We start from the raw sequence: 19,393 nt of genomic DNA, 5'->3' as shown, positions 1-19,393 counted from the left end.
TCTACTGTGAGGAAAAGAACCTCACTTTTCAAATAAGGAGAGTTAAAACAGAGCATTTCCAGGGGTACATAAATGGTAGAAAATTAATACTTTTATCAGGCCTGTCTGGCTCCATAGTTCATATTCTTTTTACTTTAATCGTGCATCTACTTTTTTAAAGGGCTTAACAAACAGTTCTTAGCTTGGTAAATTTATTCTCTTGCCTTATGTCTTCTTAATATTTTCCTTAAACAAGATGCAAACATTATATATCTAACCTTCTCAGTCTGACTTGATTGCCTTAGTTTATAATATAATTTGAATGAAAGTTCACTGGAAACAAGTCATATCAGAGTGGATTGGCTTATGTTTTTTTAATATAGTTGGTAGACCAGGGAAGTTTGCCAGTGTAACCTACAGATATTGCATAACCTGATTCTAACAAAGATTTTTTTACAATATTAGAGAAGTAAATCAGATACCAAGTTTATTAAATAGTCATCCTCAAAGAAAAAGATAGAGTGGAGATCTGACGTTGTGAGAAATTTAAACGACTGTCCTTTAAAGCAGGAATCAAATTATGGCCTGCAGACCAAATCCAGCCTGACACCTGTTTGTTGGCTTCTTTTATTTTATTTTATTTTTTTAGATTTTTTTAAAATTTATTTTTAGAAAGAGGGGAAGGGAGGGAGAATGAGAGGGAGGAAACATTGATTTGAGAAGAAAATATCAATTGGTTGCCCCATACCCCATCTGTACATACCCCATCCCAAGACAACCCAGAACCCGGGCGTGTGCCCTGATTGGGAATCAAAGTGACCTTTTGCTCTGTGGGATGATGCCCAACCAACTGAGCCACACTGGTCATAACTGTCGGCCTCTTTTTTTTTTAAAGAATTTATATATTTATCTTTAGAGGGGAAGGGAAGGAGAAAGGGAAAGAAATATCAACGTATGGTTGCGTCTCTTGTGTCCCCTGCCGGGAACTGGCCTGCAACCCAGGCATGTGCCCTGACTGGGAATTGAACCATGATTGTTTGGTTCACAGGCCCACACTCAATCCACGGAGCCTCACCAGCCGGGGTTGGTATAATGTTTTTAAGATCCATGATGTAACATGAATCAGTACTTCATTCTTCTGTATGTGGATAACCAGCTGTCCCAGAACCATTTGTTCAGAAGACTGTTTCTCCTCCCATTGAATTGTCTTGGCAGTCTTGTTGGAGATCAATTGACCATAAATGTAAGGATCTGCTTATGAGCTCTTGACTTTATTCCATTTATCTAAATGTTTGTCCTTATATTGGCACAATGCTGTTTTTAGTAGGAAGTTTTGAAATTGGGAATTCTGAGTCTTCCAACTTTGTTTTTCTTTTTCAGGGTTTTTTTGGCTATACTGGTCCCTTGCATTTACACATGAGTTTTAGGGTCAGTTTGTGGATTTCTGCAGAGAAAGCAGATGGGATTTTGGTAGAGATTAGGTTGAAAGAATTGCCACCTACTTTTAAAAAACTTTTTTTAACATTTTATTTATTTATCTTTAGAGGGGAAGGGAAGGAGAGAGGGAGAGAAATATCAATATATGGTTGCTTCTCCTGCATCCCCTCCTGGGAACTGGCCTACAACCCAGGCATGTGCCCTGACTGGGAATCGAACCACGATCCTTTGGTTCACAGGCCCGCGCTCAATCCACTGAGCTATACCAGCCAGGGCCTGCCACCTACTTTTATAAATAAAATTTTATTGGAACATAGCCACACTCATTAATGAATTGTCTATGGCTGTCTTAATGATTCAGGAGCAGAATTGAGTGATTGTAAAGAGTCCATGTGGCCTGCAAAGCCTAAAATATTTACTGTCTCTTTACAGAAAAGTGCCAACCTCTGCTTTAGATGATGGAGTAAATTCATGCTCTGAAGCACCAGAGGGCAGAACTAGGAGTCATTCATTAATTCAGTTTTACGTCCAAGTAATTGCTGAGTGCCTACAATATGCCAACAATATTCTAGACTCTGGGAGATAAGTACAGTAATGAATAAGACCAACACAATTCCTGGCCTTATAAAGCTTCTTGCTATGGCCTGCAAGACACCCTAAGGATCTGGTCTCACCTCCCTGAGCTCATGTTGCCTTACTTAGTCTTTCCCCTTTACCCCTATGCTCTAGCCACAGTGGCCTTCATTCTGTCTCTCCAGCATACCAAGCATATCTGTACCTTGTACTTCTTCTTCCCTATCCTTGGCATGCTTTTCCTAATGATATTCATCACTTGCTCTTTCTCAGTATTTAAATTTTATTTCAAAGATCCTTCATCAGAATGGCTTTTCCTGACCACGGTGTCAAAACTGTATCCCGTTATTATGGTTTATTTTCTTTCTGAACTCATACTGATTCACATGTTCTGTGTCCTATTTACCATGATAGCTTTGCATGCATAAGTGTCTAGCATATAGTAGTTGCTCAGCGAAAAGGTTGGATGAATAAATAGACTTCTCAAGGATGGATAGCAGATATAGGCTCAGTGTAAGGAAATACTTTCAAACATGAATTATGGTTATTGACTTGCCCCACTAAGATTTTTAGGTAAAACATAGAAGTTGAAATATGTTTTAAATCGCCCCCCCCTTTTTTTTTATCACTTTTAGGATTTTTTCTTCCCCAGCAATCTCAGTTCACACCAGGCTTTGCTTTAAATCTTGAATTATTATGGTGCAATGGAAAGAACAGATTTGGGTTTGGTTTCTAGTTCTGCCATTCAGCAATCAAAGTGACTGAAGTGCTTTGCAAATATTGATTCATTTTCCACAACCACCCTATGAGGTGATATATGTCATCTCTTTCTTCACAGATATAGAACCTAAAGCACAGAGATGTTAAAGAACTTGCTCAGGGAAACATAGCTTGTACACATGAAACCACATTTACTGTACTTTATGGACAATTTAACAGATTTTCCAGGGTAATTATGTGAAGAGGACAGGGCCTGACACATAGTAAGCTAAATTTCAGGTAGTAATTCTTACGAACAATAAATTTGAGAAACCATTGAGGTAAGTTAAAGAAGCAACAAAAGGAAAGATTTTACAGAGATGTCAGGATATTTAGATCCATCTGGCTTTATGATAAGTATCAGATCCTTAAGTGAATAGAGGGCAGATGAAGAATTCTCACAAGTCTTGTTTGCTTTCAGGACTCTCCACTCTGTTTTAATAATGTACCTACATAATCTTAACACATGTAGAAAGCATGTGTTGTGAAGTTTAAGTGACTTGATGCATATGAAAGCTTAGCAAGTGCTAAGTGGGTACTCAATTAATGCTTTCAGGATTTTTATCTAGTCTTGCTCAGACTCATATTCACACTGTTAGGGAGTTATAAAGAAGCACACAGCAATCTGTTCCCTATCTTCCCTGGGCAGCATTTCTTTTGGAGGCTCTACTGAACATCTCTCTCATGCTCTTTGACATTGACCTTTTAGGTAGAACTTCATTATACAAGGGTTTAGGTCTGAAGTCAGTGGGAAGTTAAATATGTATATGATTGGGTTGCAATTAAGAGAGGGTACTTACATGTGTGCAAACTGGGTCACAGACTTGGTCTGCCAGCCAGACAATGTCCTCAAAGGTCCTTTAAGTTTGTTCCTAAAGCCTGACATCTCTGTCTTCTAGAATACCTCTCTCCTTCCTCTGTTACGGTAGAACTTTGTCTTGTGTTGCCATAGACACGGACCTGTCCTTGTTTATTCTACTGTTTATTTGCTTTTCTCCCAGAACCTCATACATAATGGGTATTGAATAAATGAATTATCTGTTTAGTCAGAACTTAGAAAAGCAATTTAATAGCTGCAAAAATAACCCTTTTGAAAAAGTAAGTAAATAGGAAGGAATACATTTGTTCAAGATGTGTATCGTTTGTGACTACCCTAGCCACATGGGAGGGTTCTTTGAGAGTGGGATCTAGAAGAACACACACATACTAGCAAAAGAAGATCCTGAGGACTAGTTCCAGGGAGCCAGTATTTGCCAAAGTGTGCTGGCCCCCTTGCACATATTACATCATTTGATCTTCGCAGCGATCTTGTCTGGTTGACAATATCACCGTCCCTATTTCCAAATGAAACATCTGAACCTCTGGTAATCTTAAGTGACCTCCCACAGACCTAGGAAGAGGCCAAGCTGGAGCTGAACCAGACAGCTCTTTTCACTTCACAGTTCCGCCTCTCGTGGACCAGCCTCATGTTCTCAGCTTCCTCCTGTAAGAAGTGCCTTTGGTTATACCAGGATACACATTGACTTGCAGACTTCTGAGCTCTTTGCTTCTCTTTTTTTATTCCTTTAATGCAGTGGGTCCCACCTTTTTCCCCTAGCAAGAATGACTTGTAATTTTACCCCTGTCCTCACTGGGTAAAGGATTGGATCCCGCATTTTGACAGATTATTATCTAGTAAATCATGTTTATTCATGTTTCCCATTTTAATACACTTTTCCATACCATAACTACCCATCTGAGCTCCTGAATAGAATGGGATATACCTAATGTTACAACACAGATTTTATGTATTTCCAGTCAAAAGCAAAAAACCATGACAGTGTGCCCAGTCTGGGCCACTCAGTCACCTATAAATGTTTTATTCCTACTGGACTTTTAAAACACGGCAACTCACCAAAATTTTGTACAACACTAAGGTAAAAATAAATACGGTTTAACCTTTGGAGGAATATTCTATAGCCATTTGAAGTGAGGAGATGATAATGAATGGGGGAAAGGCTAATGTTACAGGTTTGGAGAAGAGGAGGAGAAAGCAGAACCACATCGGTTCTGTATGGACTGGAGACGTGTCTCTCTGACACACTCACTCTCTGAGCCCAGGAGAATACTGGCAGGCACATAGCAGGGATGTAAATTTTAATAGAGACAGCCCAGAATTTAAAAAGGTAGGGTATGACATCATGGTTAAGAGCCAAGCTCTAGAATCTATCAGACATGGGTTCGCATTCTGGCTATACTGTTTACACAGTAGGATATTCACCTTTCCTTATCTGAAAAATGAGAGCAGTAATGGTGCCTCGGTCACAGAGTAGTTGTAAAGATTGACCAAAAGCACGTATAAAGGACACGGTGTTGTCCCTGCACATGGTGAGAAAGTGCTTATTAGTATGTGTTAGCTACTCCTATTGCTATTGTTACTGCCTTTTCCCTCTTTATTGAGATGTGATTTACATAAAAATAAAGTACACACACGTCTCAAATAAATGAGCTGGATGAGTTTTGACACTTGTGTAACTACCACCCACAACAAGACAGAACATACCTCCATCTCCCTAGCAGGGTCTATGGTGCCTTTCAGTCAACCTTTCCACCTCACAGTGACCACTTTTTTGGCTTCTGTCTCCGTAGATTAGTTTTGTCTGTTCTTACACTTCATGTAAATAGAATTCTATACTGTATATTTTTGTGTGTTTGGGTTTTTTTGCTTAGCATGTTTTTTGAGTTTCATCTCTGTTGTTGCATATATCTATAGTTCGTCCTTTTTTAAAATATTTTATTTATTCATTTTCAGAGAGAGGGGAAGGGAAGGAGAAAGAGAGGGAGAGAAACATCAATGTGTGGTTGCCTCTCATGTGTCCCCTACTGGGAACTGGCCTGCAACCCAGGCATGTGCCCTGACTGGGAATCGAACTGGTGACCCTTTGGTTCACAGCCTGTTCTCAGTCCACTGAGCTACACCAGCCAGGGCTTGTTTGTTCCCTTTTATTGATGAGTAGTGGTTCACTGTATGGATGTACTACGTTTTGTTTATATGTTCTCATGTTGATGACCATTTGGGTTATTTACAGTTTGGGGCTTTAAAAATAAGGTATCTAAGGATATTTTTAAATCAGTTTTTGTATGGGCAAATGTTTTCATTTCCCTCAAATAAACACCTAGGAATAGAATTACTGAGTCATAGGGTAAATACCAGCTTAACTTTATATAAAACTACCAAACAGTTCTCTAAGGTGTTGGTAGCGATGAGATCTCTTTTTAATACAAGTTGAAATAGGGTGATGTTTGATGTAGTCCAACATATCTGAAGACTTTGGAGTCCCGTCAACCTGGGTTCCCATCTGGCCTCTGATACTTAGCATTTGTGTGACCTCGGTTAAGTTATTTATTATCTGAGACTTAATTTTACTTATAAAAAGGGAGTGATAGATCATATAAATTAATATCTAGTATTCTATCTAACAGTGGAACACTAAGATGGGCACAGTGCGGACTATCCTGGGGTACATAGTCTGTAAAGAGTTTAAAAGTAGTAATAAAACCACCTAAAAGTCCATTTGCTTTTTATCATCGTTACGCACCTACAATGATAAAATGCTTCTCTTTGCCTCCTTCTCCCCCTGTACACTAGTCTACCTAGCAAAGTACAGGGACTAATAATATGCAGTAATTATTATGAATATTAAATAAAGTTAAGCAGGAACTAAGAGTTAGGTTGGAATTTGGAACTTAAATGAGATTCAGGGCTTTTATTGCAGGGTCTTCCTCTGTTGCACTTTGTCTCCCCAGGGTGTGGTGTGCAAACCTTGTTCTGAATGCCAACTCTTCTAGAGCCCCAGGCAGGCTCACAGAGGTCTGTTCCTCTCCAGGAGCCATCTCGAAACAGTCCTTCCTCTCAATTCCTTACACACTTGAGGTTTTATCCCCTTCTCTTTACCCACATTTTAATTCTGGTGTGTCACAGACATATTTTCTTCCATTGTATTCTTCAACATAATTATAAATTGTGTACTTGTATCTCACCCAGCCTTATTTATCAAGGCCAAAATAACTTCTCTTAAACAATTTCTTGTAAAGTAGCTTCCCAAACACATGTTCTAACTTATGAAGCCCTTTGTTAATATTTTTGTCAATACAGTTGACCCTTGGACAACACAAGGGGTTAAAGGTGCTGACCTCTCATGCAGTCAAAAATTCATGTTTAACTTTTGACTTCCCAAAGACTTAGCTACCCTCAGTATCTGGAGGGGGTTGGTTTCAGGACCCCCTCAGATACAAAAATCTGTGGATGCACAAGTCCCTATATAAAATGGCATAGCTCACCTGGCTGGTGTAGCTCAGTGGATTGAGCGTGGGCCTGTGAACCAGAGTATCGCTGTTCGATTCCCAGTCAGGGCACATGCCTGGGTTGCAGGCCAGTTCCCAGCAGGGGACGCATGAGAGGCAACCATACATTGATATTTCTCTCCCTCTCTCTTTCCCTTCCCCTCTAAAGATAAATAAACTTTAAAAAATAAAATCTTTAAAAAAATAAAATGGTGTAGACCAGGGCCATATGGTCCACCTTCCGCATCCACAGACTCCCCACCATGGACCGACAGCAGTACAGGTGCTTACTGGTTTTACTTATTAGGGCACTATTTTATTATAAAAAGATATAATTCAAGAACAGCCACAGGGAAGAGATGCATAGGGCAAGGTACGTGAGAAGGAGCACAGAGCTTCCATGCCCTCTCTGAGCATGCCACTCTCCCCAACCTCATGGGCTTATCAACCCCGAAGCTCTCTGAACCCTGTCTTTGGGGGGTTTTAGAGAGGATTCATTGCACAGGCACGATTGATTAAACCATTGGCTATTGGTTATCTGTTCAACCTCCCTGGAAGTCTGGGAGATAGAGCTGAAAGTTCCAACCCTCCAATAATGTGGTTGATTCCCTTAGCAACCAGCTCCCATCCTTTGGTTCTTTCCAAAAGCCAATTTATTAGTAAACTCAGCTATGGTTTAACAGAGTTTGTTATGAATATCAAGACACCTTTATCACTCTTATTACTTAGGAAATTCCAAGGGTTTTAGGAGCTTTATGCCAGTAATGGAAATAAATATCAAATATATATATTTCTTACTGTAAATCAGTATCACAGCCAGTTGCCTAACCTCTCTGAACATTACCCTTCTTACGCTTAAAATGAGTAATGATACCTGTTTTCTAAACAAGATAACAGATGTAGAGTGCTGTATTAGTTTCCTATTGCTGCCATAACAAATTATCACAAACTTAGTGGCTTAAAACAACACAGGTTTATTATCTTACAGTTCTGTAGATCAGAAGTCTAACAGAGGTTTCACCGGGCTGAAAGTAAGGTCCTGACAGGGCTGTGCTGCAGCTCCCCGGTGCTAGAGGCTGCTGCATTTCTAGACTCATGACCCCCTTTTCCGTCTCCAAAGCCAGCAGGTCAAATCCCTTTCACACCTACATCTCTCTATTTTCTGCAGCCAAGAAAGCTCTGATTTTAAAGGACTTGTATGATTATTTGGGGCCCACCTGAATATTCTGGGATAATCTTCCAATCTCAAGGACCTTAATCTTAATGGCATCTGCAAAGTCCCTTTTGCCACCTAATATGTTCATAGGTTCCAGAGGATCAGGACATGGCTATCTGTAGGGCCATTGTTCTGCTATCACAAGTGCTTGGCACTGTCCCTAGCTCTTTGTAAGCCCTCAGTTAACAGCGATGTCTCAAGGCCCTTGGTACTCTGGGAAATTGCAAACTGAAGATACGACCCCCAGGCACAAGTAATTTACAGCATTGTGAAAGAATGAGAGGGCTGAGGACAGAAACGATTCTGACCCAGAAAGAGTGACCAAAGCCATAGGTGGGGTTTCAGCCAAGTGCCATGAGAAAGTGAGAGGCCCCAGGTCTGAACAGAGTAAATGTGTCTCTAACATGTAGAGGTACAGAACCTGGAAAGAAATGAGTTTCAACCCAGACAATCTTTATTGAACAAAGGGTAAGGGAAGGAGAAGCAGAGGAAAGTTGTTTTCTGACCGATAGGGAATTCAATCTGTTTTATCTCCTCATTATTTCCTTTAGTCCTGCTATATTTATTTGTTCATTTATAAAGCAGATGTGCGCCGGGGACTGTACCTGGCCTTGGATATGCAGTGTACATGATACACAAAAGCCTGTCTGCTTAGGGCTCAGTCTTGTGAAGCAAACACCATGTCGACCTAGAGCCACAGGAAGGGTTTGCCTCCCTCCCAGATTTACACAACGGAAAGGCATCTTGAAGAAACTTCCTGTGAACTGAAATCTGGTGAATTAGTTGGAGGTTTTCAGTTAGGATGCTTTGGGCCACAAGGAACAACCCAACTCACACGGCCTTAAAGAGTAATGAACTAATGGGCCTACTTAAGAGGAAGTCCAGGAGTAGAGGAGGCATCTGGGTTGGTTACTTTGGTCACTTGGGATCCATTTTGCTATGATTCCCTGAGCTGGGCTGTTCTCTCTGTCACTTTTACTCTCAAGCTGGCTTCCCTGATGGTGGCAGTTCCAAATGTCACATCAGTATTCCCAGCATCCGGAGGAAGAAGGCATCTCTTTCAGAGACTCTCTCCTGAGAATGAGAAAACTCCTTTCCCAGAAGCTAGCTCCCAGCAGCTGTCTCCCTTGCATCTGATTGAGGTCACAGGCTCATTTCTGAGCCAATTTTTGTGCCCAAGTGAATGCCATGTCCAATTTGGCTTAGGCCTAAGTTTCTGAACCCGCCACTGCGGAGAGACAGTGGGTTTACTCTTCCTGAAACGTATAGCCTAATTTGGGCAGGGAGATAATTAAATGAAAATCAAGGTGTCACTAGGAAAGAGAAAGGAGGAGGGAATAGAAAGAAAGGTAGGAATGCCTAGTGACTTGTTTTCTCGCTCTCTCGTAAGACTTGTATCTGCTACTGCATACCTTCTGCTCTTCATGGGTCCCGTTTCCTCGTAATTCTGGCTTTGCCATGATTTCTCTCTGCACGCTTTCAACTTCAGCATCTGTTAACTGCCTCAATTTCTCCGTGTTTCTTAATTCAAATCCCCAAGCTCAGGACACTGGCCTAATGTACCTTAGTATACCAGGCTCCACCTACTGGAAGTTAACTCCAAAAGATCAGGGACTTCAATTTGTACACTGCTGTATCCCCAGCATCTGAACAGTACCTGGCATGTAGTGAGTGCTCAATAAATTATGTATATGCCATATGAATGGAAGATCAGCCTTCTAGTTAATTGGCTGCCCTTGGATCAGATGCTTCTATGGGCAGATTTTCTGTGGTCAAGGGGCTTTCCCTCGAAGGGATGGTTGACATGTCCCTTCTAGTGATAGGAACAGAAATTTGTTTGAATCTTACTTCTATTACTCACTGTTACCTGAACTTCATTTTACTTTTCTGCAAAATGGAATCGATGAAACCTGCCCTTTATGACTTAGGGGTGTTTAGTATCAAGCAAGATCATGAAAATGAAAGTACTTTATATATTGTAAGATGCCAGGCAGTTTAATTCAATTTCGGTCACTCGCATGCACCTGGAATGCACCCATTGATGATGGAAAGGTTAGTTTGCCTGTTGAGTTCCACTTCTTGGTGTTGAGTTCCCCGTGAGAACCTCTAACTGGCTCTCTTCTTGTCCCTTTCCATTTGCTCCCCCAGGGTCACTCAGGATGTGTCAACTGTCTGGAGTGGAATGAGAAAGGAGAGTAAGTATGAGCTAGAGCACCTAGGGGGCGCTAGAGAAAGGGAGTGGGGAGGCTGGGATCCTCTTCCTAAATCTAAGGAAAAGAATGGACCCAAGGGAAAAGAGACTGCTGCTCTCTGCTACATACTTTAGTCTAGTCCATCATTGTCAACACACAGTTAAACAGTGAAGCTCAGACAGATAGAAGATTGGATGACCATCCAAACACTCTTTTTTTGATAAGCTAATGCAAAGTTCAAGGAATAACAGCAAATTCTCAGGACAAATAGAAGGGAATCATCCAATATTTACAAGATAGCCTTAAATTCTATGACATACACTGTTATTCAAGCTCTGTGTTGCCTTACTCCTTATTATCTGGGAACATGGGCTAGGGGAGGCCTTCCACAAACTTGAGGAGAGGTCAGAACCCCTTACTCTGTTTGCAGCTTGCTGGCCTCTGGTTCTGATGACCAGCACACGATTGTGTGGGACCCACTGCACCATAAGAAGCTGCTCTCCATGCACACAGGACACACTGCAAACATCTTCTCTGTCAAGGTGAGCAGGATAAACCACAGAGCAAGTGAACAGGGTGACCGGGCTGTGCACATGGTCATGTTTGCATGTGTATTTGTCCCATGTTCCCCCTGGGGTCACATACACCTTGGTGATCTGAGTATCTAATGATGGTTCCTGAAACTCTATCTCTTTTCCATATTCTGCTTCCTCTCTCAGAGCCAAGAGGTGAGCTCTAGATGAATTTATGTGTATGTGAGTGGTGATGGTGGGCGGTATGGTGCCCAGCATGAATTTAGATATTAGATAGCAAGAGATCTTTGTGACTCCCTTGTCTACCTCTAGGAGGCCGTGTGGACCAGGCAAATCACCCAGCTACTCTGAGCCTGTTTGCTCATCTGTAAAAAGGTAGCAGTTAAGGAAAATCCCTTAGATTCATGAATAAACAAGTGAATAAATTATTTAACTTTTAAAAAAGGAAGTAACCGTCCACAGGGTTGATGTTACCTGGCACAGGTGCTTTCAGCTGTTCTACCTTTTGAAGGAGATGGGTCTGCTGCTTTGTTAGCAGAGGGGAGTTGAGCTGAGGAGAGGTGAGGAAGGGATGAGACCTGACCCTTTTGATCTCAGAGAATAGACCGAGGACACGTGACTCTAAGTCCACAGAAGCAAATGTAGGCCTGATGAAGGGAAGAATTGTCTAATGCTTAGAGTAATTTGAAAAAAGCAGAATGGGCCCTCTGCGGATATAACAAATGTACTTAGCACTGAGGTATTCTGCTTACTGGGAACTTTATCTGCCAGATTTAAGGTTGGAGGAAATGACCTTTAAAGATCTTTCCAGCTTTGAAATTCTATAATGGATATATGAGAGAATGAGTCTATCCTTTGAAAAGCCTCACTAATCCAAGAAATATTTTCCTAATTAATATCAAGAGAAATAACAGGATACATGAAGAAGGCAGATTCAAAAGCTCAAAACCTACTTATTTCCCTAAACCCTACCTCTTCCCCAACCTGTGATCCTCAGCGTCTGTTCCAGAGACCAATCCTAGAGGAATTTCTGCTATTTTAGAGACAGAATGTTGTTCATTCACCTCTTGCATAGCAAATAGAGACTGCTTTTGCCCCTGAAAAGTGTTAGGTCCAGTTTGAGTCTGTGGGTCCGATATTTTCAGAGGACCTAAGCCATTATTTTGACATCATAGAGCACAAAATGTTGACTTCAGAGACCAGAATTTGACAATGGCCTTGATACTCACTAATTAGTAGTTAAGAACCTTGAGCCTTGAGCAAGGCAGTTATATTCAGACCTTGAGCCTCTTCTGTTTAAAAAAAGTGTGAAAAGGGGTTTTTCTCTCTTCTGGTGTGCAAAAAGTAGGTTTACATTTCATGTGCAAAATAACACAATAATTAGTAAATAATAATACAAGAATAAACTGTCACATACAACTGTAAACCTACTTTTGCCTACCCCGTGTTTAACCCACAAACTCCCCCTGGTGGCAGCTATAGTGCATAACAAGTGGCAACAGCCACAAGTTCTTCCCAAGGGCTTTCTTTCGTGTATGGAGTAGGTGCTGTTTCCAGACAGAATTAAAGATTTATTTGTCCCTAAAAATTACTAAATTCGTTGTATTTCTTCTAGTCCTTGTCCTAGTGAACCATTAGAGAAGTGTACATAGGAAAAATGAATTGTTGCTTTTGCTTGAACATTTAAGTCAGGTGGGACTTAAGTTATTTGAATACAGAGTAATGTCCTCCCCACAGCACCTATTTAGCCTTGTGGGTTGTGAGAAACTATTCAATGAAGAAAAAAAGGTAATTTAATCTTATGAACTCAAGAAAGAGCAGAAGAACTCAACACCACATGATAGAACAGCGTAACTTTTTAAAAACTATTATTCAGACTATGTGTGTAGCTGTTTCATCGTCTGGAATATTTTGAGCTTGACCGCATCAGAATGGTGGGGTTCTTGTTTTTTTTTAATGGCCACTTGGTGCTCAGCCCTTCTGGAAGGTCTGGCGTTTGAGCCTCTTCCAGCATCTGTCATTACCACAAGTGCTGCTCTGAGCATTTCCATTCAGGCCCCTTTTTTCTTTCAGAATTATTTCTCAGAAGTAGCAAGAAGTTTTGGGTCAAAAGATAGAAATAGTTTTTATCTTTGCTACCTATTGCCGGATTATTCTCCAAAAATACTTGAACCAGTTTAAAACACCAACTCACTGAAAGTCCTTTTCATTTTAAGATTAATTTATTAACCACCAGGCTATTCACTTGTAGTTATAAAGCAGTACAACATAGGGGAATCAGACAGACTTGCGTTTGAACACAGTCCTACGGAATGTCAGTGCCAAACCTAAGTTTTTAATGGGGTTAGTTTGACGATCAGTAAGGTAAATTACCTGCCCTGTTGTCTGGCATGTGGTAAATGCTTAGTAAATGATAACAGCTGTGAATATTATTCACTCGGCTCTTACCTGTGGAAGAATCAAAGGAAAAAGTTTCCTTGGGTAGTCCACTTGGCATAGGTCAGGACTATTCTGGCAAAGTAAAGGTGTTTGCCCCGACTTTGACCTTTAGGCATAGGGCTAATGTTCGAAGTCCAAAGTTTTCTTGGTGGGCTGTCTTGGATGGGCTCATTTTCTTACCCGATCGGAGAGGGAAAGAGGGTGCTAACATCCAGGCCAGTCTCCTTCTATGGCCGACCCTACCTCCACCACCTGCCAATCTCTTCTTCAATCTCTCCGGAGCAGTTCCTGCCTCACGCTGGGGACCGCATCTTGATCACGGGGGCAGCCGACTCCAAGGTGCATGTCCACGACCTGACAGTAAAGGAAACGATCCACATGTTTGGAGACCACACAAACCGGGTGAAACGCATTGCCACGGCACCCATGTGGCCCAACACTTTCTGGAGTGCTGCTGAGGATGGGCTTATCCGGTAAGGGCCTGAGGCATTGGTGGGGCCTGCGCCTCCCGCTGCATGTTGGTTCCCCCTCCCACCTGCCCATCCACTTGCTTCCACAGGCCTGACTCCTTCCTTCCAGCAGAGTTCCAGCCTCATTAGTCTGCCAAGAGCAGTTGTCTGCAGATAAACTCAGCTGACATTTGCTTCCCCTCCTCTCACTTTCCCCATTCTTTTCCCCTTCTGTACTCCATGCAGGCCTTCTGGCCTCCACCACCTCAGATGCAGAGTCTGCCTCCTTGGGGCTTTCACACTGTTGTTTCCTTTACCTGGCTTTCTGTGTACCCAGTTCTTCTGGTATATGACTCTTTTTTACTCTAAGGAGTCTGTTTAAGAGGCACCTCCTCAGAGGCACCTTCTCTGACCATCCTAAAGTAGACCCCTGCCCCATTATTCTTTGTCTCAGCGCCCTGTTATGTCCTATATAACCTGAGTCATCATCTGTAGTTATTTTGTTTACTCGTTGGTTCCTTTTTTCCATATCCCTCAACAAATAGTAAACTTTCTCTGAGTAGCTTTATGTCTGTCTTTCCTTGGGTTGTGTCCCTAGAGCCCAGCACAGTGTGTGGCACATAGAGGCACTTCATACATTTCTCTTAAACGGTTGGTCAGTGGACATATGCCTGTCGGGGAGAGTCACCCAGAAATGGTAAAGTGGACTGTCCCCTTTCCCAGTGGCTGGTATTGTCACACACTTGCCTCTGCTTCCCTTCATCCTAAAATGGTCTCATTGCCCTTCTTTAACTCCTGTCTTCAGATATGACCTCAGAACTTTTTTCTTACCTCCCCAACCTGCCTTAACTGCCTCCCTTCAGATCCTATAAGAGATCTTATAAGAGATCCTGTAAGAGAGGTCCTAAGTCGTCTGGAAACCGTAACATAGCAATTAGAAGCAGGGCATTGAAGTCAGAGAGATCTGGGGTCCAATCTTACCTCTGTCACCCAGTGTTTGACTGGAGCAAGTCATTTTACCCTTGAACCTCAGTTTCCTCATCTGTAAAGTGGGAATTATCACAGTACCTCCCTTGTTAACCTGAGCATTAAAATTGAGAGTGCCAGTAAAACCTTAGCACAGTACAGTAAGTTCTCACTTAAGTCATCAATAGATTGTTTGTCTATAAGGGAAACAACATATAACAAAACCAGTTTTACCATAAACTAATTGATATAAACAGGAGTTAAGTTCCCACTGCTTTCATCAGTGTTATAATGAAACAACACTGAACGATGAAAAGATGTTGTTCGAGGACCTGCAGTACTTAGAAGACAGAAAGCACTTGGTTGGTTAGGTGCAGGCACAGTCAGGGAAGGTGTCCTGGCAGAAGCAGACATGAGCTGGCCTTTCAGAACAGACAGGGTTTGGATGGGCAAGCTGAAGCAGGGTGGACTCAGCTGGAGCTGAGTTTGTGAGGGCGGAGTGAACGTGGCGTGTGCAGGATGAAGAGCTCTGTGCTTGCAATCGATCCGCCTTTAGGAAACTGAGGGACAAGGTTGGAGAGGGATGTGCCATCAGGTCTTGAAAGCCAGACTGAGGAGTTTGGTAAAAGTAAATGAAAAGCACATTTATGCTTAAAAATATTGGGGAATCACTGCAATTTTGAGCTGGAGAGTGGAAGATACAGTGAGCCCTGACCGGTGTGACTTGGTTGGGCATTGTCCTGCAAAGTGAAAGGTTGAAGGTTTTTGGTTTAGGGAGGTTTTTTTTATTAGTGTAGACTATATATTTTTAAGACAATATATTTTTTTTATTTGAAAGGTTGCAGGTTTGATTCCCAATCAGGGCACATACCGGGGTTGCTGATTCAGTCTCAGTCAGGGCCCAGCAGCCAATCAACATTTCTCCTCCTCTTTCTTAAAAAAAAGAAAGAAAGAAAGAAAAATAAGGCCAACAATGAAGAGATCAGTGCACATGCCTAAGCAACAGGTAGGTGAGCACAGGGCGATGTCCTTCCCACTCTCTGCATGCGCCTGTGTGTTGGCGGCAGAGACGCTCCCCAGGCTGCAGCTGTGGGCATGTGCTGCTGCCAGGTGGACATTTGGCATGACCTTTGCCACCTAGATGGGACTCTTGGGCTTCTCTTGGCATTTGGTATTTCTAGGTAGCTCTTAGGTGACCTCCTGATTCTCTTTTTTATCACTTCCATACTTCTTTTGTATCCTACAAGAAACTAATTTACAATAAGAATTGAATTAAGGTGCAGAATAAACCTCAAAAAGATACATATGTATATATTTTTTAAACTGGCTCTGGCTGGATTGAGTGCTGGCCTATGAACTCACCAGATCGATTCCCAGTCAGGGCACATTACCTGGGTTGCAGGCCAGGTCCCCAGTTGGAGGCATGCAAGAGGCAACTGATCAGTCTTTCTCTTGAACATCGATGTTTCTCTCCCTTTCTTTCTCCCTCCCTTCCCCTCTCTCTAAAAATAAATAAATAAAATATTTTTTAAAAAACTAGATTAGGAAAGCTCTCGTAGGCCACTATCATTAGATAGATAGATAGATAGGTAGATAGATAGATAGATAGATAGATAGATAAGGAAAGGAAAAGGAAAGGAAAGGGAAAGGGAAAGGAAGGAAAAAGAATGAATTAAGGAGCAGAGTGGTCTTAGGAAGCTGTCCCAGCTCTGCGCTCACTAGCAGTGTTGTCCCAGGCAGCTTATTTAACTTCCTTGAACCTCAGTGTTCTAATGGTACCTAGGGGTGTGTAAGGATTTAATTAGATAATACATGTGCAACACTTAGGAACAGTACTGGACACAAAGCAATTTCCAACTAAGTGTTAGCAATCAGTAGTAATAGTACTTAGTAGTAATAATACTGACATCTTCTGTTTTTCCTAATTTAAAAAAAAGTACAGTAGTGTTTACCTTAAGGATTTATGTTAGCATGAAATATGTGAGAAGTCTGCTGCAGGGGCCTGGCACACAGTGGGCACTCAAGAAATGAGAGTGATTTTTGACATTCTTACTATTTACAAACAGGTCTGGAGCCCCGCCCAGTCAGGTTGTATAACAAGGCCTTGGCGTCTTCCCTGCCTTCTTCTACAAGGGGCCCAGCCTCCAGTCCCCTAACTCTGTCCTCTCTCACAGCCAGTATGACCTTCGGGAGAACAGCAAACACTCGGAAGTGCTGATTGACCTGACGGAGTATTGTGGCCAGCTGGTGGAAGCCAAGTGCCTCACCGTCAACCCCCAGGACAACAACTGTCTGGCGGTAGGAGCCAGTGGGCCCTTCGTGAGGCTTTACGACATTCGCATGATCCATAACCACAGGTATGAACGGCTCGGCCACCTGCAGGAAAGTCCTGGGAACCTGCTGCCACTCTCCGACATTGCCCTGCCCTCTTCTTTTTGAGGTGGTTTTTTAAATTTTGAGATTAAAAAAAACACTTTAATTTATGCTTGTTTTGGAAATATGAAAAGTATAATTTAAAAATTATCCATAATCCATCATCTGAAAGAAATCACTGTCTATAATATTTTCTCCTTGTTCTTTTACTATGAGTATTTATACAGAGTTATAATAATCTTGTACGTAAATTTCTTTTTGTGCATTTAATTTTATTTTGTTCTTTTTAAAAAAAAAAACAAAACAAAAGTAGAACGTATTAGAATCTCCACGGAAGTCCCAGACCTGAGCGGCTCTGCCAGCCTAGGTTCTAGTGGACTCTCGGTGCAGGTGTAGGAACATCTGGCCTGCTGACTTTCATTCATGGGTTTGGGCGACCACTGTTGCTCCTCATACACCACGTGACTTGGATTAAGACTTGAGCCTTAGCTTCCTCACCTGTCAAATGAGGGCAATGGGCGGTCTTGAGAACTAAGACAGTTGGCAAGGCCAACTCGTTAAGCAGTGTGTGTCCACAGCTGTCTGATTGGTGACCTTTGGGGTTGCTGAGGTAAGGTACCTTCTGTAGCTCTCAGGGACACAAAACAGGTTTTCCTCTCGGGAACGTGGTATAATCTAGACAGGGCTAGTGCTAGGTATTGTAACCTATATGGTTTGCCTTTCCACCAGAAAGAGCATGAAGCAGAGCCCTTCAGCAGGTGTGCACACCTTCTGTGATCGGCAGAAGCCCCTTCCGGATGGTGCAGCCCAATATTACGTAGCAGGTAGGGCTCAGCCCAGCTCTGGCCCCAAACTCCTGGCTGGGTGCTGGTGTTGCCTGGGGTAGTACAGGGAGGTGGTGTGGCGCAGTGGTCCAGAGTGAAGGTTTTAGAGTCAGACATATCTGGGCTTTAATCCTGACTGCCATTAACCAGCCATCATGTGACCTTTGGCAAATTACTAACCCTTGATGAGTCTTCATTTCTCTTCTATAAAATAGGGTTGTAATGACTAAATGAGCTAAAGTACATAAAGCAGTTGGCCCAGCACAATTGTGAAGGCTCAACGCTTATAGCTGTTTCTATAATGAAGATGATTGCAATCATCATTGGTATGGCTGACTTCCTGCCCTTTTGGGGGGTCCTGGGAGCCTCACCCTAGGGTTACTGGGCTGTTCCCTGCAGGTCATCTGCCAGTGAAGCTGCCCGACTACAACAACCGTCTGAGAGTGCTAGTTGCCACCTACGTGACCTTCAGCCCCAACGGCACAGAGCTGCTGGTCAACATGGGAGGGGAGCAGGTACGTTCAACTGACCAAACAGGCTCTGCCTCACCGCCGTCTCAAATCCAGCAGCCAGGGCTGTGTCCCTCATGTCCACTGCCACGATGTGGACTAAAAGCCTTATTTTGAGTGACATAGTGAAATGTGGGAGTGATGTGGAGTCACTGGAATTGCCAGAGAGGTGCCCTGGCCTGGTCTTTTTCTTGAGCATAACTTTTAGAACTGACAGATCTACCTTCAAATGCTGACCTTCTGTTTATTAGCTGTGTACCGTGACTTTCAAAGTCCCTTCATTTTCCTGAACCTTGGTTTCCTCGCCTGCTATTTTCCTAGGAGGAGTTCCTGGGGTTCAGGTGTGCAGCCAGGCTCTGGTTTAGGGCCAGCTTTGGGGAGTGTTCTTTGGTAATGGCACGTTGCTAAACCTTCTGTCTGCATCTTCTCAGTCAGGATAGTTATTTAGCTTTGCGTAAATTTATTTATTTTCCCACTACTCACTGAGCATGTACTCTGGGACTAGCATTTTCATAAACATGAAATACAATCCGTCCCAGGCTAATAGGGGATAGGTAGCAAGTGAAACAGTTGATCACATTACAAATTAATGTATGAGTTTGTGCAAAAAACATAGGATGGAGAATAGGTGAGCACCCGAGTACAGAATAGGGCCCTGGCTTCAGATTGCTGAGCCATCATCCGGCCTAAAGGCAGCGTAAGGATGAGTGGAGGGCCAGTCTAGCAGAGTGGTTCTCACCAGACAGACTTGGTTCGGGGTCCTGGTTGTGTCACATGCTGCTCTTATGGCCCTGGATAAATTAAAATCTGAGCATACTTTT

General features: G+C 42.5%; 1 protein-coding gene across 2 annotated transcripts in view; it reads left to right on the top strand.

Annotated features, from left to right (window-relative positions):
• Positions 1 to 19,393, top strand: part of WDTC1 (WD and tetratricopeptide repeats 1) — a 65,166-nt gene that overhangs the window by 33,096 nt on the left and 12,677 nt on the right. For both annotated transcript variants that reach the window (XM_037149297.2, XM_037149296.2), the window contains exons 4-9: positions 10,436 to 10,482; positions 10,910 to 11,021; positions 13,737 to 13,924; positions 17,041 to 17,223; positions 17,969 to 18,063; positions 18,463 to 18,578. In XM_037149297.2, the coding sequence (XP_037005192.1) occupies positions 10,436 to 10,482; positions 10,910 to 11,021; positions 13,737 to 13,924; positions 17,041 to 17,223; positions 17,969 to 18,063; positions 18,463 to 18,578 (741 nt within the window). The remainder of the gene's footprint in view (positions 1 to 10,435; positions 10,483 to 10,909; positions 11,022 to 13,736; positions 13,925 to 17,040; positions 17,224 to 17,968; positions 18,064 to 18,462; positions 18,579 to 19,393) is intronic.

Source organism: Artibeus jamaicensis, unplaced genomic scaffold (genome assembly GCF_021234435.1).
Source record: "Artibeus jamaicensis isolate MK-2021 breed Jamaican fruit bat unplaced genomic scaffold, CSHL_Jam_final scaffold_847, whole genome shotgun sequence".
NCBI lineage: Eukaryota > Metazoa > Chordata > Mammalia > Chiroptera > Phyllostomidae > Artibeus > Artibeus jamaicensis.
Note: the sequence above shows the minus strand (reverse complement) of the source record. Positions and strands in the feature narration are given on the sequence as shown.